This window comes from Megalops cyprinoides, chromosome 2 (assembly GCF_013368585.1).
Source record: "Megalops cyprinoides isolate fMegCyp1 chromosome 2, fMegCyp1.pri, whole genome shotgun sequence".
Lineage (NCBI taxonomy): Eukaryota > Metazoa > Chordata > Actinopteri > Elopiformes > Megalopidae > Megalops > Megalops cyprinoides.
The window spans coordinates 46,159,494-46,186,697 of record NC_050584.1 but is presented as its reverse complement, the minus strand read 5'-3'; the positions used below and the strand labels follow the sequence as shown (position 1 = coordinate 46,186,697).

The window sequence follows — 27,204 nt, the reverse complement described above, 5'->3', positions numbered from 1 at the left end:
ATGAAGGTGTGTGCGCAAGTTGTGTGTATTTGCGTGTTTGTGTTGTGTCTAATGTACGGAAATCATCTACTGTACCCCACCCACATTTGCCTGAATATGGAAACCGACGGCCTCTTATTGGGTGAGCTGAAGCCATAGCCCTTACATGTCAAATATCTAACAGCCGAGAAACCTAAAGCAGTCTTTCAAAAATGAACGCCAGAGAGGAAAGGGTTCCTCAAACCCCAGCCTCACTGACAAAAATAGGCCCCGTCAGGCTTCGGCCAATGTGGGTGGGGTATATTAGACTCACAAAGCCTGGAGGAGCTGCTGCTGTGAAGCCCCGCTGATCAGGAAGCCGGGGAGGCAGGGGCTCACACAGCTCCTCCCTCCCCCACTTTCTGTGCAGCTGATAGTAGTGGTGGTGATAACGAGCCCGTGCCCGGCGTCGCCGGGGCGGGGTGCCTAGGAGCAGGGGTGGACCACGCCGTTCTTCTGCAGGTCCGAGCTCCCGGCCCCCAGGTCAGCAGACAGGCTGAGGGAGGACGTCTTGCTGGTCAGAGACGACATGCTGCTGCTGCTCCCGCTGCTGTCTGGCAGCATGCTGCTAGAACCGTTTGAGCTCTCGCTGCGGGACAAAGGAACCAGAGGAGAGAGGAGAGAGGAGAGAGGACAGGCAGTTGACTTCACACTGTGTTTTCATACACCTTAATGTCTGTCCTTTCATTCTTTAAAGCTTCTCATTCTGATACACATTGTGTATGCTGGTTTTGGTTCCAATGGTTTTCTAGTTAATTGATTATTGATTAAATATCTGCAGATCTTCTATTTAAATAAATGTGTGGCTATGTTTTTATAAATAAAATATATTGAGGTGTTTCAACTATTTTTGGTGGCTGTTCAATGAACTGTTTTAGGCCCGACAGCAACAGAAAAAAACAGAAAAAACAAAAAACAAGCTTATCATACACAGTGGACATTCTGACAGATTCACATATTCACTGAACTGAATCAAACAGAGCCCAGGAGGCAGCCCCTCACCTGAGGGCCATGGAGTGGTCCTCCCTCTGGGCTTTGTGGTCAGGCTGCCCATTCTCTGTAGACTTCAGTTTGTATTTGACATCATGAGATGCATGGTTCTCCTGCAAAGAAACAGTTAAGCCCTTTTTATTGATGCAGATGCAAAACTGAACACCTCCGCTGCTTACAGAAACACCACTGTGCCATTGTTCTCATTGACTTCTATTATTAGGTGAGGAACACTGCCTTACTAAGAAACATAAAAATTGAAGCAATCACACCTCATGGTCACTCATCTGAGACTGTTCTGAATGCGGGTTGCTCTGTGGCTATGGTCAGTTGGTCTTGCACCCGAATCACCTGAATCTGCAGGAACGCACCTGCTCCTTAAGGAATACCAATTAATCCAGTCACCTGTTCCAGAAAGCCGGGCTAACTGACGTCTCAATGGTATTTAGGTGTTGTCATTAGAATGCTGTAGCTCCAGGGTGATCTAATCAAATTTCGAAATGGTTTGGCATGCCAATTCCCCTATGACCACACACAGGGAGATTTTTAAGAATTCAACAAAACCATTCAATTTCTACATAATAACCATTCCTTCTGTAATAGAAGCAAAGAACCTTTAATTGAAAAGTGCCAATCTGATTTGGCACTGATTAAAATATGATTATAAAAAAAGACTGTAAAGGATGGTGTTTGGCATGACTGGTGGGGTCAGGGGTGTAAAATGGCTATTTTTCAAACAGTGCACCACAGGTGTGGGCATGCCGATTGAAGGACAGGTAGATCCCACACCGACTCCATCTGAGTGACTTATAGGTGCCTAAGGAGTTGCTAGAGGGCAGTAATGAGCAATGTGACAAAGGAACCCTGGCCTGCTTATCTGGTCTTACCCCTGTGGAACAGAGCCAGGTATGTTCTGCTATCGTGGACTTCAGGTCATTTTCTGGCATGGCCCAGACTCGAAGTGGTGATGTCTTGGACTGTAGGGTTCAGCCTGCGCTTAGCTGACCCACTGGAGAATTATAACCTTTAAAATGTGTACTTAACTTCATTTGAATACTGATGCATCTGCTGTTAAACAGATTAAACAGCAAAGATTTCATTATAATGCTATAATTCCACCCCTTATGAAGGAAATGAACACAGCATGTCAGTCTATCAGAGCTACCAAGTAATATACATATGATATCTAGGAAGTTAAGCCATCATGTCCTTCTGCCATTTTTTGTATCAAACCAGTGGAAACCATCATCAAGTGCATTCTCTACGCAGTGTAGGAAGCAGGCAAAATTTGAATGACACCTGTTGGACGTCCTAGATGGCTACGCTCCAATTGTGAGGATCTGAAACAGCATGCCACACAGCAGAGGGAGAGCCAGCACACACCGACACAATCCCAGCCATGCAACGCAGCGTGCAGCCTGACTCAGCGCAACGACGTAGAGCCAAGCTTCTGCAAACCCAGCGACGGGACAGGACGCGTTTCAGAGCGTTCACGTGTCATTCACACTCAAGACGCTGTCACGGGCGGGGCTCCGCCCCCCCGCTGTCACGCAGGGCGACAGAGGACCGGGAGGTAGAATTAGGAGAACGCCGCTGCCCCCCCCCCCCCCCTTCTCTCTCCTCACTCACCATGGCTATCTCGCGGGTTCTCTTGCCGATCTCCCTCTCCACTTGGTGCAGCTCCAGGCTCAATTGCTCACTGGAGATGCTCCCCGCCGACCACTCGCCAGGTCCTGGCGGGGCGGCCAGCGCACCGGCCTCCCTCTGCAGTAGGAAGGTGCTGCCAGCGGCCTGCGACAGCGGAGAGGGGGGGTAGAGGGAGCCCAAGCAGAGGAATAAACTAAGCACCTGAACTCAGCACAGGCAATGCAACGCAAGACAAGACCGGTCGCTGGTGCAGAAGCTACCACTGTCCTTCCGTAAGGACTACCGATTTTTAAAAAAAGGCGACATATATTCATCTAATGGTGTTCTATGGGAAAAGTCCAGATGAATTATAAGGAAGACTCAGAGTGTGTAGAGTGTGTAAAAAAAAAAAAAAAAAAGGACTAGGCGCAAAAACACCAGCAACAAGGCAGGTTCATCACACCGCAGGCTCACCACAAACCACAGGACAGTCAAATGCGTTAAGAGGTCCAAGCAATGCAGACATACAGAGCACGCTCCTCTGCTCACAATAATGAAGAATTTCACCAATGGCAGAATTCACAAAGAATTACCTCATTTAGATGACCGTGTGAGATGGGCAATATGTATTGTATGGCAGTATTTTTGTCATTGCAACCATTACCTTTAGCCAGCGAGTTTAGTCCACACTTCCCTGCACTCCAGCACTTATAGACTGGACAAAGGAATAAGGTGGTGCTGAGAGCTTTGTAAGTGCATTGCTGCGTGTGTGTGTGTGAGAGGGAGAACGCGTGTAGCTGCATGGACGCACCTCCATGCCGCGGATCTGGGTCTGCTGGTTGATCTGCTGGTTCACCTGCTGCAGCTCCATCTTCAGCTGCTCCCTATCCTGGGCAGGTGTGGACAGACTGGGGAGAGGGGACATATAAGAGCCATCACATGACTGGAAGCACAGGAGGGAAGAACATGGTGTGAACTGAGGCTGCTCCAGTCTGAATGCGCAGCCTGAATGAGCACGGAGCCGTACCGCTCACTGAAGTGTCCCTGAGAGGTCATGTTTTGGTGCTGAGGATACGAGGCCGTGCCCCAGCCTCCGTGATTCCCATACGTGTAATCAGCTGTGGGTGGGACACAGACAGACCAATGAAAACCCAACAACATCAACTTGGCATCATTTCAGTTCATTACCAGAGAAAAAAAATCTCGTGACTATGAATGGAAAAATGCGATCTTTATACTGGTCTATATTACATTACATTTATTTAGCAGACACTCTTATCCAGAGCGACTTCCACCACAAAAGCACATAAGTGTATCCATTCAAGTTGAGTGAGCAACAGTGTCAGACCAGCGAGTGTGGTCCTAACAACACTCCCAGACCAGTCAGTGTGAGCACAACACTATTCAAGCCCTGTCCTAGGTTAACTAGAAAGGACTGCTCTGTGACACTGTAAAGTCTGGGCAGTGTGGGTGGTGCAGGCAGTACCTGCGACAGTGACATGTTTGGGGGCGGATCCCTGTGAAGAGGCCATGGCCTGGACTGGACCAGAGGTTTGGTAGCCGGTTTTTGGGGTGCGGGAGATGGCGCCGAAGCGGGACACGGTAGGCAAGGGGCCGAAGGGGATGATGGGGTCATCGTCTTTGGCCTCGGCAGACCTGCGCTGGATGTCCACAGCTTGCTCCCTTAAGCCTTTACTGTCTACATTCTGTGAACGGAGACAATGAGTTTTACATTGAAGACGTTCTTAAATCAAACAGCCACATATCCTACAGTACATATGCATATACTCACAGTATGTACATATCTACACTAGTGCATTCACTGTGCTGGTAACTGGATAATTACTCATGCTCATCAATAAGCTTGCCAAATTATGAAAAAGTAAAAAAAAAAAAAAAAAAAAAAAAAAATTGCACTAAAAGGGCAAACAACTTTTGAAGGCAACAGCTCTTCTTAATGCTATAATAAGAAATTACACAAAAGGTTTACACAATTTCATAAATAAACTGCAAATAATTAAAAACAAAACAAAAACTAAATTAACAATTTATTCAAACTGGTCAAAGATGACTAAGTTCTGGACAAAGTTCAATATGCTTCATGTACAAATCCAGCCTAATTGTGTGTATGCACAATTAATGCAAACTGAAAAACCTTATAGACCTACATCTCTAAATACTATACATGGTAACCTTCTCTAGACTCACATTCACAGTGGAAAAATTAAAGAAACTGCATGTTCCAAATGCCCAAAAGCAAACGCCTCTTCAGTAGGTGTACTTTGCTCAGTCAACAGGGCATAAAGGTAGCAAACAAAGCCAGAGTAAATGTGAGATAACCTTTTGTATTTGTAACTTTCGAGTGTTCCCACACGGGGCAAAGTTTGCTCCAAAAGAAAGGCCATTCAAAAAGAAAGGGCCTCTAACATCTCCAGATTCTGGAGTCACAAGTCATACTCTGTCATTCTGTGAGTGATCTAGTCTATCTCCCTACAATTACCCAGGCTGTGTTTACCTTTGCTCCCTTCTGGTAAAACATGTGTTTGTATTACATTTGCATTCAGGAAAGGAGCATTTAGACAATAACAAAGTTGTGCACACTGACTGTCAGTAAATATTTACAGTGCAACTTTGCGATCCTGTGGGTTACCATCAATCCATCTCCCTCTCTGGTAGCAGGAGTTTATGTTGTGTTTCCATAGTATTTCAATACACCACTTAGTGTAATGAAAATCAAATTATTTTGATCCATTTCACTAGCTGAGGGGCTTGGAGGGTTTAATGTCTGCCCCCTTAACACAGAACTCCGTTTTGGTTCTTACGATGTCCTATTATTTGCCACAGAATCAATTTGTAATTCGCAAAGAATTTGCATCTTTGCTGCCACACATCTATGATATTCAAAATGCAAAAGACACTTAGAAATGGACAGCCACAATGAAACAAATGGTGGGAGAAGATGTGATGCCATTCAGTCCAACCATCTTAAAAAGTCTAAGTGAGAGGAGAGCACCAGCAGGCCCAGCATATTCTTATAGGGATCCTATTTATGAATGAAGAAACGTACTGTCCATCCTCACTACTATTGCGCTAACCATCATTGTTCTTCAGAAAGCAAGCCATAACCTGAATCAGTGCGTTGCCATACATAATAAGAGGGAAATTAATAGTTGCATTAATTTGCATACATTGTGCATACCACTGCATAATCGCATACCATTTTACATTTACTCATTGAACAGATGCTCTTCTCCAAAGCAACTTACAACAATTACCCAAAGAGCAGAGATGATACCAAAGCTGCTAGTAGGAGCCATTACATTCTAATGACACATCAGCACAGTCCTGCCTCACCTGAAATGAAATACTGGCATTTTCCCTTATGCTCTTGCCTTCTTTGAGTCATCATCATTACCTGTGGTCCCACAGTACCCACCCCCCAGGACCAATGGATGAGACACTTATTGTCAGTGATGTTCACAATCTCACTCACCATCATCTCCATGGTACCGCCTGCCATGACGTCTTTGGATTTGACATCCTTGGTGCCAATGTAGGAGCTGATGGTGTCACACGACCAGGGGGAGTACTGGCCAGCGTAGCTCGGCTCCCGACCCTTCCCGAAAGCTTGAGAGTTCTCCTCCATGTACTGCTGTCAGGCACGCACCCACAGGAAACAACAGCGCAAGGGCCAGTCAGTGTACAGTGGACAGCAGTCTTTTATGTCTACAGTGCAGCCTTCCAGAATTATTCAGATAAGCAAATCAACTATGAGAATGTGAAAGTGACAAACGCCACGTGGAGCACAACTCAAACTATAAACAAACAGGCATTATATTACATGACTGTCGTTTACCAGGTGCTGTTCTCCAAAGCGACTGTTAAATGCAAATGCAAATGCAAATGTTACAATTTTTACATGTTATCCACTTATACAGATGGATATTTACTGAGGCAGTTGTGGGTTAAGTACCTTGCCCAAGGGTACTACAGCAGTATCCCAGTGGAGAATTTAGCCAGCAACCTTTTGGTTACAAGCCATGCTCCTTACCACTATATCAGGCTGCTGGCCATTCAGGCACATGAATTTACTGGAAACCCACGGCACTCTAATTCTGCAAAAATCCTCATGTTGTATGTGGGGGGGGATAGGGGGTGCACAGTGGCAGAGGGGCGCTCACCTCAGGTGGGTAGTTGGTAGAGAAATTGTGGGGGAGCGTTGGCGAGGGGGCAAAGGGCGGGGGAGAGATGACCTTCCTCTCCTCCAGCTGGGCCATGATCTCCTTGCGCCTGCGGTGAAGGTAGTCCAGCGTGGGCTGGGGCCGGCAGGGGTCCTGGGGGAAAGAGCGGAGATGGTGAGGCAAGCAAAACAGGAACACAAAAACGTTCCGCAAAAAAGGCAAGATGTGGAGCTGCAACGGTCTGAGAAAAACATATTTCTCCAATGCCGCTATACACAGAACATACACCGAAAACTCCTTTAAAGTTGTGTACGTTCTAAAAATATTTCACTTATGATAATTTGATGGTTAGGGGAAGACGAATCTTTCAGACCGTCAAATAAAACGTTTTTCATAGAGGAGAAGTGAAAAAACTGACATAACAGCCAGCCCACTTCCCCATTGTATAGCACCACCCATGCTTTTCTCCCTTTAACTTCCCACTATATGGTTACAACTGTACATCCTTCTGCTTCCTGTATGGGTTCCGGTTATGTATTTACATGCAAGTAATATCTGAAAATTACAATTGCATTGCAAGCTGTAAATCGTCTTAAATCAATCATCTTCTGAAATATGAAAACCACATTCATGTTTTTGGAAAATTGCTGTTTTATCATCATGCAATGAGGTGGTGAAATCAGTGTGAAACCACCAATATCTACTCTCTTGCTTATCCTCGACTGCGTGTGTGCTAAAGCCACTCACCCTGGTGGTGTAGGACCTCATCTGGCCGGGGTGGGGACCGACGGGGTAGTAGCCTTCCGGAGGGTACCTCTCCCGAGAGGATTCCGGCAGGTAGGGGGAGCCCGCCGACGGAGGAGGGGGCGGAGGGGGCATGTCCACAGGCACGGGGCTCATCCTGACGGGCTCGTCGCGCGGCGGGAAGGACTGCGGGGGCGGGGGCCCGGGGTAGGGGGAGTGACGGCGGCTGTCGTAGTGAGGGGGGTACACATGCTGGGTCATGGCAGAGAACTGGTGGCCCGACTGCGGGGAGGGGTACTGGCGCTCCGGCACGTAGGGGCCCGGGTAGGGGTCCTGGTAAGGGGGCATGCCCGGCTCGCTGGGTGGGGGGGCGTTGCGGATGAAGCGCTGCTGGACGTACTGCGAGGGCTGGTAGGGGTACGGGTTGCCTGGAGGGAGGGCACACACAACGGCAAATGTTAATACAGACTGCTAGCTTACAGTGCCAGTCAAAAGTTTTGACAAAGCTACTCACAGAAGGGTTTTTCCTTTTTTAATCATTTTCCAAACATTAGAATAATAGTGAAGACATCCAAACTATGAAACAACAAATGGAATTATACAGTGACCAAAAAAGCGCTAAACAAATCTAAACTCATATTTTTGATTCTTCAAAGAAGCCAAAATATGTTTTAGTAAAGAAATTCATACATAGACACATGTAAATAGCAAAGCTGATGCCTAAAAAACAATTTCAAGCATTTAAGCATAAGATCATTAGATCAAAATGTCTCTGAATGCATGCTTCCCCATTATCTTTATCAGGTGTGTCCAAACTTTTGACTAGTACTGTATGTACAACCATGGTGAAAAAAATGAGCTAGACCAGTTTATTGTTACCACAAAACAATTTACATGCTTAACAATGTTTTCATACAATCATGTTAACTATGGTCATTTGCCGCCTCCTACATTTGCAACTTGTTTAGACATGTTCTACACAAAGGAACCTAAAATAGACAACTAAAATGTAGTTCTGTAAAAAACCTTACTGGCAGTTTATAATCAGGTCAAAACTTTTAAAAGTATTGTGTGGCTTTGACAGAAAAAAATATGCAAAAGTTACTGACAAATGCTCAAATCTTTGTTATGATGTAAAGATGTGATTATCACTAGAGTAAAAGGATAGTGTCTCTCACCTGTGGGATACTGAGAGGATTCATACTGTGATGCAGAAGCCGGTGCCCGGGGTTCGGGGTAGAAGATTTCGGGCTGCTGCTGGGGGTATATCTGGGGTCCCCTCGGAACCACTGGCAGCTGCTTGTGCATGGGGAGGTTTTCAGCCGCCATCCTGGGATGGGACATGCCATGGGGGTTCATGGTCATCACAGATTTGGGGACAGAGTCCAGGCTGAAAAGAGAAGCGATGTCAGTCTGACGGGGGTCTGCATGAACAGCACACCGAAGTTGAAGTTGAGCTGAGAATTACACAATGGGGAGGGGAGGAAACTGTGGTCTAGAGGAATGAGGGATGTGTGGGGTGAATATGCAGGCCTGTGGCGTTTCTCTACTCACGAGTCTGGGGGTGATCCCGGCACGCTCTGGCTGACCGGATCCATCTTCCCAGACTTGCGTCCCGTGTCATATGCCGGGTCGGTGCCGCGGGAAATGAGCTGTGTCAGCGTGGAGCCGGGCCCCGCCGCCGTGATGCCGTTGACGATGGCGGACGGCTTACGGCCCATCCCCTCCACGGCACCGCCGTCCTCGGGCAGGAGGCCTGGCGAGCAGGGAAGCCCCACCTCGTTCAGCTGGGTGAGGGACTGGCTGAGAGGCCGGCGAGCCGCCAGGCGCTTGTTCACTTTGCGGTACCTGTGGGGGGAGCGAGGGAAGGGTGTGTAAGCTAAAGTTCTGATGCGAACCCAGGTTCATTCCATTACGTTAGGTTATCGCCATTTAGCTGACGCTTTTATCCAGAGCAACTTGCATATGCTACAGTTTTTTTACATGTTACTCATTTATACAGCTGGATATTTACTGAGGCAATTCTGGGTTAAGTACCTTGCCCAAGGGTACAACAGCAGTGCCCCTTCCAGGCTACGAGTCCTGCTCCTTACCGCTAAGCTACACAGCAGCCCTACTCTATGTTCGGCCAATGGGATGCGCCTGAAGAATGCTTACTTATCGAGCTCCTCCTGCGAGTGCGCGAAGGTGCAGCTGGCCCCCCGCGGACACCCGCCCTTCTGCTTCATGTCCCGGCACATGTAGGTCTTATACTTGCTGTGCTGAGGCGGCTGCAGACAGGAAAGATGCGGTCATTCGGCTGCTGGGGAGGGTGAGGCGAGTGAGACCACATACAAGCCCTGCAGAGAGCGGGGTCACAAACCTGCTGCTGGTCGCTTCCCTTCTTGCTGTGGTTCTGGATGAAGTCGACCAGGCCGTGGACCACGGTCTTCACCGCCACCAGGCCCTTATCTAGCTGCTCCCAGGTGGGAGGCGGTGCGTCTGGGAAGGACAAGAGCAGGGAGCCAGTCAGTACTACAGAAAGCACTCCTCTATGGTGCTTCAGACATCACTGAGCTTCTACTCCATGCATCTCTTTAAAATGACAACCCAGGAGACACAATCACTTAACTGGCCTATCTACAATGTCTATAATGACTAGGTGAAAAGGAGAAAGGAGACAGCATTAACTTCCAGACTGAAACTGTACTTTTCTTTATTCTCATCCATATAACAAGGCCTGGATCACTGTCAGCGAGTGAGGCTCTTACATGGTCTCATGGCTGAGTATTAGATAAGTGTGTGGGAGTGTGCGAGTGGTGTGTCTGTGCCTCTCTCTGTGCCTGACCTGGGCTGGGGTCGATGTTAGCCAGCAGCTCCAGATGCGGCCTCAGCCTGTTGAGGTTGGCCGGGTCTCCCGTCCGCTGCAGGGCGATGGTCAGCTCCTGCACGCTCTGCGCAAATGACGCCGGTGTCTGCAACTGACACACACACGCACACGCGCGCACACACACACACACACACACACAGAAAGCGCAGTGCAGTCAGAGTCAGTACCCAGCCAGCCGGTTCCACGCTCCACGCGCAGACAGCAGATATTCTGGCACCCTCTAGTGAATGCTTCCTGCGCCAGCCGCGCATCGGTCCGCTGCGGCCTGTAAATACGCGGTTCATCCCACCGGACGAGAACGGGCTACACTGAAAGAGCTTTGCATGCAGCGCTGCAGCACAAATCTGCGAATCATTGAGAGATTTATATTTTTACACCGTGAGACAAGCCAATTATTTACAGATCTATGTAGAATTACAAGCTGTTCGCAAGCCAATGAAAACAGGTTCCAATGAATTTTAGGTGGAGGCCCCATTTAAGTAACGCCACAATGCTTGGAGCCAGGGTGTGAAAGCTATCCTATGACACTGCACACTTCTCTGGATCCGGTAAGGTTTCTCTGCCCATTCCTGGAAAAAAAACATTTCTAAAGAATATACTGTCAAATATAAAATGGCTTGTAATAGCTGATTATTCTATATTTTCAGTGAAACATCTTTTCCACATCAAAAGATGTTATTTGTGTTGCTTAACAGTTGTGTAGGGGAGTTATTTTGACCTGTTAATGCATGTGGTCACGTGCTACTGCAAATACACAAGGTAAAAAAGGACCTAATTATCAAGAAAATGGCATAATGTTTGATTAACAAAGAACAAACAGTAAGCAGTCTGTCATATAGCAAAGCAACTTTGCTACTAATTGTCACTCAGATTTCAACAGAAATTTGAATATTTTAACAATATGTGATATTAAATTCTAACTCTGCCTCTGACGTACGGAAAGGTGTTTGTAATTCAGCGTGAAAACAGAGCACTCTTACCACGAGTTGACATGGCTCAAAACTGTAAACATTAATAACTGTTCACTGACTGTTGATTCAATTAAAACTGGCAGCACTTCAAACAACCAGTGCTCATCTTTGCCCAACAACACTCAAAGCTTTGAAGATATTTCTGTATGTGAGTCTACAAACAGATATTGAGATCATCCTCATGACTGGGAAGTGAACCAGGTTTATCTGACTGGAGAAAAAGGTGCAAGTAAAGAAGAAGATTACTGGGTTGGTCTGGCAATATTTGTTAGTTGTAATGTTTAAGTCCACATAGCTCATTTAGCTTAGGTGGATGCAATTCTGTTCTTCTACGCCGGCAGTCGCTCTGAATAAGGGCATGTGCTAAATGAACGTAACGTAATATATTGCTAATCCGTTACATTTCAAACCTTAATAGTGCCTATTTTGTTTTTTACAACGACTAGAGATGAAATTGGCAAATTTAAAACCCCTGGGAGTGTGGTCGCATTTTTTTTCCTACAGTGCTCCTACTTGCGCTACACGGCCCCTCCTACCTTGTCGATGATGGACTGCATGTGGGACTTGTGGGACTGGTCTCCGTACAGCAGGGAGGACCACTGGTCCGGGGCGATGCGCAGGCCGCCCTCCATGGCGATCTGCACGATCTGCGAGTCGTGCTCGCGCCGCAGCGCCTCGTATGTGCGGAACTCCTCCTTCAGCTGCATCAGGGACGAGTCCTCGTCACGCTTCGTCACCTGGGGGGGGGACACGAGCAAAAAACATCACAGTTCCCCCCTGGGCCAGTTTACACGGGACGGACAACTGGGCAGCACTTGGTTCGGGGGTACCGCTCGGCGTGCTGATGGGGACGAGGGGCGGAGGGTGTGGGGGAAAGTACCTTGAAGCAGGAAGCCCTGTAGAGGAGCTGCACCACGTGTCCGATGCTGGTCTTGGAGGCCTGAGGGAAGCGCGGCTCCAGCCTCTGCACCACAAACAGAACCAGCACCTTCCTGGACAGAGCAGAACCGTCCTCCAGAGCCAGCAGCACCAGCTTCAGGGCCTCCTCCTGCATGGCTGCAATACAGAACGTGCACAGCTTTACCTTTCCATTGGGGGAAATACACACTTTCACACCTGACCTTTCAGTAAGAAACCCAGCAAAATATCACATGCCTACTGCTGCCCCCGATCACACTTCCCCATTGCTAAGAAAACCTCTGAATATCCCTTTACACCAATGATGTCACCGCTCTTCATTGCTTTCAGGTAATCAAAGCACTCGCTGGCTCTAACACTGACAAAATGTCCCTTTTCGACTGAGTTGCGTAATTGGATTCTCATCATCTCTACTCAGTGTAATATTTGTGTTTGGTACATCACATGACATTCGGAGGTTCAGAATGTACAACAGCAGTAAGCTAAGGAAGGGAGCTCTAAAGGTTGCATTACATTACAGGCATTTAGCAGACGCCCTTATCCAGAGCAGCTTGCATAGCTTACAATTTTTACATGTTATTCATTTACACAGCTGGATATCTACTGAGTCAAATGTGGGTTAAGTACCTTGCCCTTTCGGTTACAAGCCCTGCTCCTTACCACTACACTACGCTGTCACCCACAGGTTCAGATCCTCATGCTTGTTCTCGTGTGGTCATCGACATTCAAATTTCTTTATGTAATGTTCAAAAGTGCTACACATTCAAAAAAAAATGAGGTGGGATGGCAATTTAGTTGATAATTATATACATTTTTATTGACAGAAAAAGCTCATTTACTTCATAGAAGATAATGAGCTGAAACCTGCTAAACGGAAGCCCCATATTTACCTGGCCCCAGGAACTGGCAGCCGCGGGCGCGCACGGCAGCCCACAGGTTGGAGGAGAGCTGCTGGGGGTTCTGGTGCTGCAGGATGAGCTCGGTGACAGTGCGCTCGCCCAGGGAGCGGGCCGCCCGCATGGCCCGGATGCGGCCCTCCTCCTCCACCAGCTGACAGTGCACCAGCGTGACCAGCTTGCGCTGCATGGGCCGGCTCAGCATGCTCTGGGCGGCGCTGTTAAGGCCCACACCTGCTGGACACACACACACACACGCACGCAGGCGCGCGGTTAGGCTGGACAGCCCCATGCTCTCATTAGCTCCACTTCACAGGCACTGCCTTTTTCGAGCAAAGGATTATCTCCAACGGGCCTTTGGCCGACAGGCCCGGCTCACCTCTGGTGCTGCTGAGGGGTTTGAGGTAGAGCGCCAGCTCCTCCACGCACTTGCAGGCTTCCTCATAGTGCTTGGTGTCTTCCGCACCTGTTAGCAGGGTGAGGGGCTGCTGTTTGGGCACCTGTGAGCAAAGCGAAATAAAATTAAAAAAAAAAAAAAAACTGTGAAACACACTTCCAGTGCTTTACTCCCAGAAATAAAAGACCCTTTAAACAGCTAGCTCAACGGTCCCTTTCTTTTGACAGACGTCGCCTTCTTAACACCCACTGTGTAGTCCAAAATACCCTTGCAAACTCACCTCAACCGCATATATTCTCAGCTACAAAAATAGTGACTATTTCTCAATATCACACTTCCAGAGCTGGATGAAGAAAAGACGAGGATCCCATGCACTGCGTTCGTCACAAAACATCACTTAGAGCAGAATTTGGCACTTGTGTTAAGCAGTCTTTGGACTATTAAAAATAGGGCATTTCATTGGCCTGTGACTTATCAGGCTTTATGTTTCCCTCCAGAGGTCATACCACTGATTCATACCAAAGTCTATAATAAAACACCAAATGACCACAAGAACATGGAGAGGATTTCCTGTTTAAACAGTATGCTGGTTAACAGTCATTTCCCAGTTTGAATACACTCTGTAGTAGTTTTCTGATCCCCATATGCAATATGATGCGGTATCTACCCCTCAGGCAAAATAAGCAGTAGTGCCAAGACAGGACTGAGGACTTGGACAATGAAAGCAGAACCCTGGATCACTGTTAAAGGCCAGCAAGAATTATTCCCTCAGTTTAAAAGAACGATTAAGGGACAAAAACCATGTAAAATCAATTACAAATTAGTGTCAAAATCTTTAACAGGAATAGCCCACTGTGTAGGGGACCCTTTTTTTCGATCTGACTAACATGGTGAGGCATGTGACACCAAGAAGCAAAACTGTTGAGATGGCCTTGATGGAATCACCAGGGTCCGCTATGAGGATGGCTTACATAATGGGGGGTAAAGTGCACTTCCAAATGACATGCAACAGCATTGCAAGCCATAAAATAAATTGCTGTGAAATATGAAATTCAAAGAAACAGCCTGAGCATACAAATTAGTGGGTGGATATACAGACCTATTTAGTTTGGACATAATTATATTGGGATGATATTTATTAACTGAACACAATAATGCATAAACGATTCTCAGGAGACAAATGTCATAGTGAAATATATATTTTTATTCCTCTGAAACGGAGATGAATATGTACAGGATCAATATCAATGACATTTTAAACACATTTTAATGCTTCTCTATGACAATTTTGAGCGCACAGGATCTTTAATCTCGTTATTAGGCAGCTCAAACATGTGTTCACAGTTTACGAGTATATTAAAATCTCTAATCACTGGAAAGCCAGTAATAAAGGTAGCTGGAAACAGAAAGCAGCAGAATCCTACCTCTACAATGAGTGGCAACACTTCCTGTGCTTTCCTGAGCAATCTCCTTAGACAATGAACATTCCCACTTTGTGTGGATGCAGTATCACTTGAAACACTGTCCCCTTACTGCCCAACTAACCTTCACACCAAACAAACCACTGTGGTCAATGTTTATGTGTGGTGGCTACATATAAAGGCAGGAAATTTGTGCATAAATGGCAAAAGTCCATTTTACTTCATATTTACTGAAATGTAGCTACAACTACACCAACACATAACATGGAAAGGTCACAGAAAGGGCCCCTGGTTTTCATTTCTTTATATATAACAATCCAGACTCCACAGAGGGCTGAAACCACTTGTACTGGTTCAAAGCTGTACAACGCACTTATTTGTAAGACATTTTCCCTCCAGGCCAAAAGTATCCCACAACCACAATAACCATGCATTTAAAGCCTCGTGTTTCTACTGGCCCGGAGAGTCCTACAATAAAGAGGAGGAGCACAGAGACAGGACTCGACATTCCTCTGAGGACAGTCATAAAGGTAAAGGTCTGTCTCGGCTGCACGTATCATACACTCCTGTACGGGGGCTGGACTGTTGGCTGTGTGTTCCTCCTGGGCGCCTCTGATGACTCAGCAGGCTGTGACACTCTCGCGCACACACAGCACGGCGTGGAGGGAGGAGCTGCCAGTATCACAGAGGGCCGAGAGAGGCCGCCGGCCCACAACACTGCGTCACCCCTGTCTGAAACTCAACCCGGCCGGAACAACCATTATCCAGACCTTGCCTCAGACCTCGTGAAACACGACTCCCAAAACGGCGCAAGCAAACACCTCCGGAGGGGCGCCTCTCCTCTCCCTCCCGCTCCCGCTCCACTTTATGTCTTTTGTTGAGGTGAATCACTGCTTCTGTGGCATCGCCGTCCTCTTAAAGACCATGTGTAATTCGAGATGGACGCATCATATACATTGCAATAGCTCAAACATCCCCCACACGCTGCTAAAAACGTTTCCGCTCAATACCCCAAGCTTCTCTGACTGAGGTGACAAACAACAAAACTAGCTCAGAATTCTGGTACTTTCTCACTGAGGAAGAAATAAGATGAAAGCAGTTGAGGTGAAGGGGAAACTCCCTGAATTCCTCTGCTTGAATGAGTGCTAAAAGTCAACAGTGAGTCAGGCTGCGGAAAATAAGTCTTAAAAATAGGGGTTTTCAACCCTTTCATGTGTTTGGACTGCCGCATAAAAAGAGCAGGAAGTACTTCCAGGTAAACAAGCCCTGAGTCCATTAAACTATACTGCGGTTCAGACAAGCCATTAAACAATAAATGTGGTCCAGCAGATCATCTGCAGTTTCACCCTCATGATGGATATAAAATATCCCCCCCCCCCCCCAATACTACTTTTTATCACTCTTAGGACCACCTCTAAACAGTCAAAGAACCCCACAGGGATTTAAGGGACTCGTTTTTGAAACTAAATCAGCCATGCTTTTACAGCACCATTTTCCTCAAAACAAAACCCATCTAAAAATCAGCACCCACAGAGTCAACTCTTAAACACCCAATACCCGCCAGTCCCAGAAAAGGCATTCTACGCCAGTACAAGCTTGTGTCCAAGACTGGTTTTCATGATTGCATGTTTCCATGGTGTCAGCAAGAGGCAGACAGACATGAGACGGTATCCCCTAACAGACATCGACAATGACAGCAGCAGTGTTTGCCCAGCAACACAAACGCAGAGCCCGCTCAAACACACAGTTCTGTCAATAAAGCAGCCCAGGAAAGAAAGAGGGCGGAGTCTGTATCTTCTCCTTCTCACCTGTCCGCCGACCAGCTGCAGCAGGGCAGAGTTGACCGGCAGCTGCTCGATGTCAGTGTTGATGGCGGTCTGGTCGAAGGGGCAGGCCTTGCGGTGCAGCTTGTTCAGGCACATCTTGCAGACAGTGTGGCCGCAGCCCAGGCTGATGGGCTTGCGGATGGTCTCCTCGAACGTTTGGGTGCAGATCGGACACAAGAGAAATTCCGTCCATTGTGGAGCTTGTACGGGCATGGTAACGGATGTGGGCTATGCAGGAACTGCGTCTCGATATCTTGTCGTTTTTTCCCTTGAGCGTATATGGTTTTTTTTTTTTTGTGTGTATGTGTATGTGTGTAAGAGTGAGCTTTTTTGTTTTTTTAAAAACAAAAAGAAACAAAAAATCCTACAGATTCCACTGGAATCAAAAAAACTCTTCCAAACATCAATATTCTTAAATATTTTCAAACATTGTGGACATTCAGCACACAGTGTGAAGTATATAACCTGAAAGAGAAAGAGAGAGAGAGAGAGAGAGAGTACTGTTACCATATGCACAAACGTCCAACATTCTATCTGCTCAGAACTTAAGTCAGGAAAAGATGGCCCCTTTTCAGCATGCAAAGGCAACACTGCTCCAATGCCCGCCACAGTCCAGCTGACTGCACCTTGCAGTCACCACGCTGAGGCCGTATGTACCATTAGCCCCAGTTCACCCCACTACTTCCACGAGAGGACAAATCGGCCTGGCAGTGAGAAGTGCTGCATTCTGTAAGAGCGCTACACCCGTGCTGCCCTGCCCCACGGCAGTGCTCATGAAATGCCAAGCTGAAGAGTAAACAAGCGGATGAGTTGCAGGCCCTATTTATAAAACAGTCATTCAGCCAATAACAAGAGCACTTCAGCAAGGAGAATTCCAGGGCTCCAGACCCAGTGCAAGTATGACTCTCATCACCACTGCACCAATCATTTCAACAGCTAGTCTGGATCTGAGCAGCCTCTTCAGGACTTCTGAAATCTACACTGGCTGACAATGTGACTTCAGGCCATTTACAATTAAGCCGAAAAGAAATATCCTGCAATACGGAGTTCATTTGCATACCTAAATGAAGAATTTCACATGACTAATCACGCTGTGAAAGATATGCATATCCTGCGCGAAAAGAGAGAGAGAGAAATGACTGGATAAATCATGTTACGCTGTGACTAACACAAACCTGCCTGAAGGAGATGTACATACACATTTGCAACTGAGCGAAAACCCGTCTGCCAGTTAAAAGCATGTAACCCATGAAGGAAGTAGCACACCCAGGACTTAATGAGCAAGGCAAGAAATGACAGATGAGAACGGACAGGCAAACAGAGAGTAGTAGATTTCTCCCCTATAAAGCTTTCAAAGGTGTGACAAAAGTACTCTTTTAGTCATTAAAGACAATATTGCTAAAACAATTACTGTATGAAAAGCAGAGAAAAATAACAGATGCAAGTAAATCATTAAGACCAAAATATTTCCATATGTACAGGTTTGACTGTATCAGCAGATCTCTCTTGGTCTTCAGCTAAAACCGAGCACCACTGATTCAACTTAAAACTACAGAGATTACCCAGATATCCAATTTACACTGCATCACAGTTACCTTCATGACCATTATCCTCCAGAGAGCAAAACCATTTTCCTTAAGTGTGCTCAAAGCAGGTGGAGACAGGTCCTAGATCTGCTCTGTACCGTTCTGATCCCTCAAGCAACTGACAGTTACCAGGAACAGTCAGCGGCTGTTCTTATACGGGAGCCAAAAAAAAACCACAACGCCAGAAAATTTGCTTAAAGCCAGCACTTTTCCATGAATCTCTGCCAATAGACGCACGCGTAACATGCAAAAGCAAGGGCAGCTTATCTCTTCTCTGGGTGTTTGTGCGACATACTGCCACAGAGTCCCGTCATTGCGGGAGTTCCTCTTCTGAGCAGCACCGAAACTGCGACCGCGTGCCGCCACGCCCTGCTTCACCTGATGTCACAGCTAGGTGCTCTTTCCCCTCCACAGGGCTTCCAGTGGGCTAAATATAGCCCACAGAGGACACACCTCACCATCTCTCCTTATCTGGACGCAGGCAGAGACCTCAGACAATCCCTGCGATACTGGCGTAGGCAGGAGGAGGAAGTGTGTGTGTGTGTGTGTGTGTGTGTGTGTGCGCGCGCGCGTGTGTGTGTGTGTTAAAACAGGAAGAGGAAACGCCCTGGCACAGATGAACAGAGGCAAGCGAGCGCTTCGCTCAGACCCTCACGACGCACACGTGAGTGCCAGTTCTGACACACAGGAGAGAGGCAGCGTCACGCCTTTGCCTTTGGACTGAGATCAGAAGCGCCAGGCGTGGGCAACTGGAAAACACCTATTCCCTTCTTTATGCTGTAAATATATACTGCAATGCACATTACTGGAAGGAAAGGCAGGACATTTCCTTGGTCCTCCCTCCATTACTGCGGGAAACCCTAGCTGTACAAAATATACATTTCAAAAACACATACCCCGGTCAGTGACATCCCAGGGGAGTGCTTAACACCTGTCTCTGTATATTAGCAAACAAGGAATCCATCTTAAGTAACTAATACCTGTAAAATTATACGCAACCCAGCACAGTCATTTTCTCAGGTGTGAAAGAAGGAAGTTCACAGTGAAATAGGAACAGACAGTCACCAGGACATCATCTCAATCAACAACGGCCTTAAAGCAGTAGGTGTAGCTCTACATTTCCTTGGTGGACAAGCCTTAACAATCCCTCTGAAAGCATCCAGGGTAATGAGTCAGAGCTTGGGTGGGTAAACTAAATTGTGTTAGGAACGCTACATTAGACATGACATACGCCTTACTTCCTGTATGCTGAGCAAGTTTTTGGTTTGCAACAATAAACCGAGTGATGTATTATGGACTAGCATTACCATGCTGCTGGAAAGGCTAGAGACACATACTGTCTCTCCTGAACACTATTTGTCACAAGCACGTACAATGACAAGCTCACTGCACTTAGCTAAGCTAACTATATTACACTTTCAGTATGGTAGGATAAAGTGATCAAATGTGGTGAATTTTACTAGCCATTTTAGAAGTGCACTTGCCTCTCCATTACAGCTGGCTTTGCTTCTATGCGAACAACAAAACGTAGGGCAGGCAAAGCGTAATAAAATAATATGACCGCAAATTCCATCATGAATTCCCTATCCAGGCCATTCTTCCATCCAAGTGATTAGGTTTGTCTGGACCTTCTGTTTATGTCGTACTGATGCAAAACAGTCACTACATAATTTGCCATAAAAAATAAACTTTGCAGATGTTCGTTTAAATACCCTATACTTCCAGCCCACAACAGGCCACTTTCACTTCATACGTGAAATTAAGACAAGGGGCCAGTAAATCTAACGGACTTCCCCAGCATGTCCAAGAGGGCCTGACCTTCTGTTCTGCTCCACCTGCTACCCAGACGGTGATGTAACACACCCCCACTTCCAGAAGAAATCCAGCAGAAATGTGCTGTGTCCTGTGAGCACCCAAGTTGCCAAGCTGAGTTAGTATTACATGACTATATATACCCGCTGCTGCTAGACAGCCTGCTTGACTCACTTTTAAAACCTGCATGGTTACAGTACCTACCTACCCACCTACCCTCTGAGACAACACCACTGCATCCACAAACATATGTACACCATATCCACACCAAGTTGATAATTCAATATACACAATATGCCAATAATGGTGCTTCTTGATATTAAGGACCACAATGACCTAGGTTTTTTTCATTTCATCAAATACAACTACAACCATCAAATGTGTGATTTAACATGTGTTACCAAATGGACTGTGGCCATCAAAGACTTGAACTAGGAGCCTGTCTGGTCATTAAGGATTTGTCATTGTTAATTTCTTCCAAATTCATTTCTGTATGACAGAGGGTCCTACATACGTTTTCACTGGAAAATTAGGGTTGGGCGGATAGCTGATAATATCAGATACAGTCATTTCTGAACGTATCACCAGCGTTACTTTCAGAAATCGTGATGTCAAAACATGCTTCCGTAGATATCTGTACGTATTCATCATAGTAATCAGTGCTATGCAATCAAATTGTGTACTAGTTGTGGTATGAAACCCTGCTAGTGGTAAAAAGAACATTCTTTTTATTTCCACTGTGCTCGCCAGGGCTACCTAGGGTGAAAGCTGCACACGTTTTCAGACACCACAGTCAACAGCAAAAGGAATAGGCAAACTATTGTACACAGAACTGCCTACGTTTATTGCCACACGTAACCAACAGCGGAGGATCAAATTACGATGTAATTGCTCACTGTTCCGACACAAAAGTGTGGAAAATAACAGTTCAGGGGTTATGCATAATTAACCCCTATCAGATAAGATCACAGAGACAGTGGATAAACAATCTCCTACCACAAAATCTGCAGCTGTTCGGCAATTTTTTGTGTTCAAATGTAAAGAAAGGGGATCAATGACTGATGTTACCCATCAACTTTGTTGGAAGAAAGTGTCACCAAAAGTTGGGAATTCAACAAATCTTCATTCTCACTACTGAGGTCACCATCCTGCTTAGTTGGTACAGCCTGGGTGAGGTATCACAAACGAGTGGGCCAAAAGGCTGCCTTACAATTGTTTGCTATTTAAAATGTTTTAAATGATTTAAACGATTAATCAGTCATAATAAAAAACAATATGGTTTTGCTGTGATGTTTCCCCAGGCTGGGGAAACATCACAAAAAATCGCCCATTTCTACTGAATACTCTGACACCTGCTGGTCTTCGCAAGGCTCTCGGCTTCCAGCTACGCATGCAAATAGGGAAAAACAAACCCAACACATGACTTCCTTTATATGTAGCATACCAGTACACCCACGTGGATCATAGGTAAAAACAACATTTTGACTCATGTCCACGTGATTGAAACATTTTTGGGTTGCATTTAATACAAATTATTTAAAGCCACCATTATTGTATGGCTGTTGAGGAACAACACATGCATTAATGAATTTCACAAAAAACCTGACATTGGAACAAATCTATATAAGCAAACACGTAAAAATTCATTTTTAGAAACTACTAAAACTTTCAGGAGAGGGTAACAATATTAAGTAATGTAGTTTTACCAGTTATACAAGTAACTGGAAAAGGAAATGTGCAATGTTGCAGAACATTTAAATTCTTTTACAGCACAACTGAGGGATTTTGGTCACAGTGCCATTAAGTAAGGCTGATGTTTTTGTTTGCTCTCCAAACATTGTAATAATCCACTACACTTGACACAACATGCTTCAGTGAGACGGTATGATAGTTCTATCTGATAAACAATTAAGTGCCTGCTGCAATCCCCTGCACTCAACATCAGACAGCAGACAGCTTCAGCAGTCAAACGGGGAGACAGAACATGTATATCAATCAACTTATGACTACCAGCTTGCCCTCTACCAGGAAGGGAATTTAGATAAACATTCCTGCAGTTTGGTCATAAAGCAAAAGCCAACTAAACCAGCTTGATCACATGTTAAGTAACAAGAGTTGGCAACCCATCATTCAAGTTATTGCCAAACACTTGCCATCAAGGGAACAGGTGTGGGTGTCATTTTTTAGTTGGAGTAATGTCATTACTTGCTACCGAGCTAAAAATTGCTAGATGAAAACATTACTGTAGGGTCAAGAATAGTAGTTTTACACCACTCTTCATAATATGCTAATGCTTTTATGCAAAGAGACTAACAGACCATTAAAACACCTAATGTGAAATGTCACATGCTCACCGACTCAACCACTGACACAGCTGCCCTTGAAGGATCAGAAAACATGAAGATGACTCACATCAAGCGAGGCTAACATCTCAGCGCTCTTGTGCTAGCAATTTTTTCTTTATTCTAGAAGCACGTGCTCCTCTGTGGAAACGCTTAGGCCACAGTTCAAAATTCAGGAGCACAAATACTAAGATGGTGTTTCAAAAAGCCAGAACCATTCAATTTCCTTCCAAGAAACATTCTTTTTTCCAATAAAAGGATACACCTTTCAACTAAGACACTTTCAATCGGCCACTCTTGAATACAGTGTCCTGGAATACTGTGAGGAAGACGAAGATTTGAAAGAGGGGAGAGGGCAGAAGTGTGCAGTGAGGGTCCTCGGGGGCTTCTGCCATTGACATAGAGACTGCTGCTATCAGATTGCTGTCTACAGGTTTTTTTATGCAGCATTATACTCAGAAAGCCTCTGAATGGCAGTTCATCCTCAGTGATGACCCGTTTCCATTTTTGTGATGAGATCTTTATTTGATCTTCATTTGCCACTGGCCTTTCTTGGTGCAGTAAGGGGTGTGCAACCATTTGTTTGATGTCAATTTTTTTGCATCTCCACACAAAAAACAACAAGCTGTAGTTTAACTTCCTGCGAAAAGCCCATGACTACCTTTTGAAATTCACTGTATACAAGGCAGAAGAATGCTTACCCAGATTTAAGTCATATTCATATACATTCTTATGTTCAAGTCTCAGAAAATCTGGTGTCTCATCCAAGTGCGAGTTCTGTCAATCAGACCCTTCTCTGACTGATATTTAACCTGCTGGAAATTATGCGAATTAGGGTATTATACTCTTTTGATGTTTGCTCCTTTAACCCAAATGACTTTCTACATTTTTTAGTCCTGCTTCACTGATGTTCTCAATGTTCTATTCTGAGAAGGGCTGTGTAGTCAGACATTAATAAAGTATGCTGACATTACATATTGCTGTGAACTGAGTTTTAACAGACATTCTAGACATGCTGCTTGTTCACAAACATTAGTTCTGACAGGTAATGTACAGATCCACAAATTTTCAAATGAGTGTTTTGTCTTGACTATCACCCCATCCTACAGATCTAGAGATCACTGGATCAATGCAACACCTTCTCTGAATTGAATCTAGGGATATGGGGTGCAAAAGCGTTATTGTGCAGGTGTTTGGAGTAAAATGTTCAGCAAGCCTAATGGAAAAAATGTATTTTCTCTTCAACATTGACATTAATTTGGCAACACACACTTCGAACTGCAAGTAAACTGAAATATATAAGCACAAGGGATTCAATGCATATACATTTAATTTAGCATTCATGGATGCCTAGGTTTCTACAGCTTAAATAAAATCTACTTTTATGGCCTCTGATTTTTCACATTACTCTCACAGACAGGAGCAGGCAGTTACAGAGTACAGGCTTGGGAAAAAATGACAGATACACAAAATGCTGCCTTAAAACCGCCACAGAATATGACCGTGGTGATATTTGTCCCTCAAACAAAATACATTACATACTATGTGTTAAGTCTGTTACATCAGTGGTGGGCTTCACATTGTAGTTTTTGGATTTCACACCAAACTTCAGTTTGATGTATGTCATGAAAAATCACAGAAAATGTTTAATTAGGCTATGTATTACTGTGTGGGGGAACTGTGAACCAAAGACTGAAAGTGTAAAACTAATGATGTAAAAGCTCACACCATGCACAAAATGCTGTATGCGCAACTGATTCCACCTTGAGATACTAATGCGAGCTTTTTAAGAGCAAATTAAATGAAAGTCATAGATATGCAAAATAACATACCAGAAGAACTGACAGCAGAGCTGCCCAGTTCTTGGTTTTGGCAAAGAGCACTGCATCAGTCTGCAACCATTTCAAATATGAGAGCAGGAGGCACAGCATTTAATCAACCATTCCTGGAGCTCCGTCCTTTATTAGTGCAGTTAAAAAGTAAGGCAAACGTTCAAAGACTACCAAACTCTGGAAGAAAAAAAAAATGATTAAGGCATAATCATGGGCTACACTGTCTAAACTGCATCCTAGTTCATTCACTTTTTGGTTAAATACATTCTGTTAGCATATATAAACGCTCAGAATGCCCCAAGACAAATTACGTTTTAAAACTGAGAAAATGAAAATGCTGGAAAGCCCCCTCTTATTCAAAAACATTCTCACAGTTGACTCATCTTGCACTTTCCATTCAGAAACTTCTCAGTCTTCAACAAATATTCAGACATGTAAAGGACGGAACGACCAAAAAAAAAAAAAAACACCCTCGTAAATGCATTTCACCGGTACACTCGAAATGCATCCAAGTTCCTGAGCAACCGTGGTTGTCCTTCCTTGCGAAACATTTTCCCTCATGCGGCCGGTTACACAAACGCAGTATGGTTCTGCTACCACCTAACCAGTGAACTCCAGCGTGGATGTCAACCATTCAGTAAATAAATCATTCACTAATGATTCGTAAATCATCTTTACCTGGAGGAGTGGGAAACCTGTTCACCACTTGGAAAACATAACATTCTATATGACGATGTAATTATGTGTTGAACGTAACAAAACAGTCACCGAAAGTTTCTCTGAATAGATACAATGGCACAACTTTGCTAACTTCCCAGGAATTATACAAATGGCATCAGCCGCTTCTTCCTATCCGTTACCGCCAAATAAACGGTACGCATACATGTAACATATCTATTTTTAAAAAATCGACAAAATGTTGCTGGCTTGTAAACCTACCGATCATCAACTACGCAATCTAGATTTTGATTTAAGTGTTCGCCAATTAAAAGCGAACAGCTGCCTGAGAAAGTCGCTGTTATACGAGCTAGACTAACAGCATCATGGATAACCACAGTTACGACACATCTACGAGCAAAAGTCAGTAGCTACCGAACATGAGTTACGAAAGAGGCCAAAATTTGGTTATTTTTTGAGTTAAAATCTGAGGTGCGTGCTTATTGTTACACAACGCATAACAAAAAGTAATACGTCAGGAAACTGCAAGGCTGAAAATAAATCACCATCGAACGAGGTAGCTACTAAATAACATTAGCTAGCTACCAAGCTATCAAGGAACGACTGGCTTGCCACCCCACCCATTCTTTCGCGATTATAGCTCACGGAGTAGATAGCAAGGAAAATCATAACCACCAAATATGTTGACTACTTTATTGTCAATAATATAAAAGTTAAATATATTAGTTATTTAACAACGTTATTTATGTACAGACCACAAAGAATTATTAGCAGAGATACGATGCATTATTCTCGAGATACATCCAGATCGCAAACAAAACCCACTGGAAGCCTGCGGCCTAAAAACAGATGGGACAAAGGGACAGACTCATACGATATAGCAAGCCAGCAAGTAAAGTGATGTGTTTGCTAGCCTGTTAATACTGACACAGCACCACAACGACACGATCTCTGTGGATCATATGAGCTGGTCGGAACATCCAGAAATGATTTTAGCTACACTGTCAACTTGGTGCTAGCTAGCTAGTTAAGTAGGCCAAGGCACTGGGATATCTTGCTAACGCAAACAAATGAGCTAGCCAGAGGCCATCATTCCAACTTCATTTTAACTAACGTTAGTTAGCCAAGACACTCAATTGCTGCTCCTCGTTAAAGGTAACTAGTTTAATTTAGGTAGCAAGCAAATTTAAATTAAGGTTAACTTGCGAACAATGGGGTACCTAGCTAGTTATGTTGCTAACGTTAGATACACATAGGCGTTAGCGGGTAAAATACTTCGTATTAGACAGCTAACTGGCCAGGGGACTAAATAATTTCATGTGAGGTACATAACGTTAGTTTACTCCGTAGTTCATTAAATCATCCACATGCTCTCGCGTATACTAGTACGTCAGTTAGCTAGCAAACCAGTCAGCTGTGTCAAAACTGCTTACTAGCCAAGTATATCTATGCTAGGTTAACACTAGTGCTAGCTAATTCTTTGCGGCTCCAATATGGGTCAGCGACGTGAAGCAACTTAGCTAGCTAGCTCGTTGCTGATAACCGCTAATTTAGCTACGTAACGCAACGAGCAAATCTTAACATTTGATTTGTAGTTAACTAGCAACATAATCATGTCCTGAGCTGAGTCAACACCAAGTCACATCGACAAATGTAGGTAGGGAGCTAACTAATCTTGCTAGTTCAATAGCTGCAACTGGTGAATTAGCTGGCTAACATTAGCCAATTTGCTAATCAGCTAACTGGCTAGAGAGTAGAGATGCGAGTCTATCAGCGACATAGCCACGTAATAAACTATAAATTCTTCATTATAAAGTATCAATGCGTGTTTTTATTCTTGACAGAACAAGGAGGAAACGGCAAGCTCGGTTTGGTAGCTAGCTATCCATGCTAGTCAACGTTAGCCATCTATGTCACCCGGTGTGCGTGTCTCACATTCAAAACACAACCCATCGCTGTACAAAATGAAAGCTTGTCATTTTTTTTTCTAAAAGGGTGGAAACCATAGCTAATGTACAGCCAATAGACGTTCCTACTTACAATCTCCGATTGAACGTGGTCAATCTTCAGCTGTTTTTAGGCAAATATCGTCGTATT

The 27,204-nt window shown here is 45.0% G+C and overlaps 1 protein-coding gene across 5 annotated transcripts; it reads right to left on the bottom strand.

Moving 5' to 3' along the window:
• rc3h1a (ring finger and CCCH-type domains 1a) lies at positions 1 to 27,203 on the bottom strand. 5 transcript variants are annotated; one of them, XM_036520833.1, is made up of 20 exons: positions 27,148 to 27,203; positions 16,840 to 17,322; positions 13,593 to 13,713; positions 13,208 to 13,450; positions 12,280 to 12,455; positions 11,936 to 12,136; positions 10,387 to 10,519; positions 9,922 to 10,040; positions 9,717 to 9,829; positions 9,114 to 9,407; positions 8,738 to 8,949; positions 7,563 to 7,987; positions 6,816 to 6,968; positions 6,128 to 6,286; positions 4,121 to 4,340; positions 3,662 to 3,752; positions 3,446 to 3,542; positions 2,638 to 2,799; positions 1,021 to 1,121; positions 1 to 607 (listed from the first exon to the last, which is right to left on the bottom strand). In XM_036520833.1, exons 2-20 carry the CDS (start codon positions 17,068 to 17,070, stop codon positions 445 to 447), a joined length of 3,414 nt encoding a protein of 1,137 aa, XP_036376726.1. In that variant the 5' UTR covers positions 17,071 to 17,322; positions 27,148 to 27,203; the 3' UTR covers positions 1 to 444. The 5 variants fall into 5 exon arrangements, with proteins under 5 accessions (XP_036376726.1, XP_036376728.1, XP_036376727.1 ...); XM_036520835.1 differs by having other exon boundaries at positions 6,128 to 6,283; XM_036520834.1 differs by having other exon boundaries at positions 13,208 to 13,447.
• Between the last annotated feature and the right edge of the window lies 1 nt (position 27,204).

Excerpts from the sequence above, each read along its gene's own strand:
- rc3h1a (XM_036520833.1), bottom strand. The coding sequence starts at position 17,070 with ATGCCCGTACAAGCTCCACAATGGACGGAATTTCTCTTGTGTCCGATC. Across the intron at positions 9,830-9,921 it reads AGGGAAGCGACCAGCAGCAG|CCGCCTCAGCACAGCAAGTA; the intron begins GTTTGTGACCCC and ends TCCTGTCTGCAG. Across the intron at positions 1,122-2,637 it reads GAACCCGCGAGATAGCCATG|GAGAACCATGCATCTCATGA; the intron begins GTGAGTGAGGAG and ends GTTTCTTTGCAG.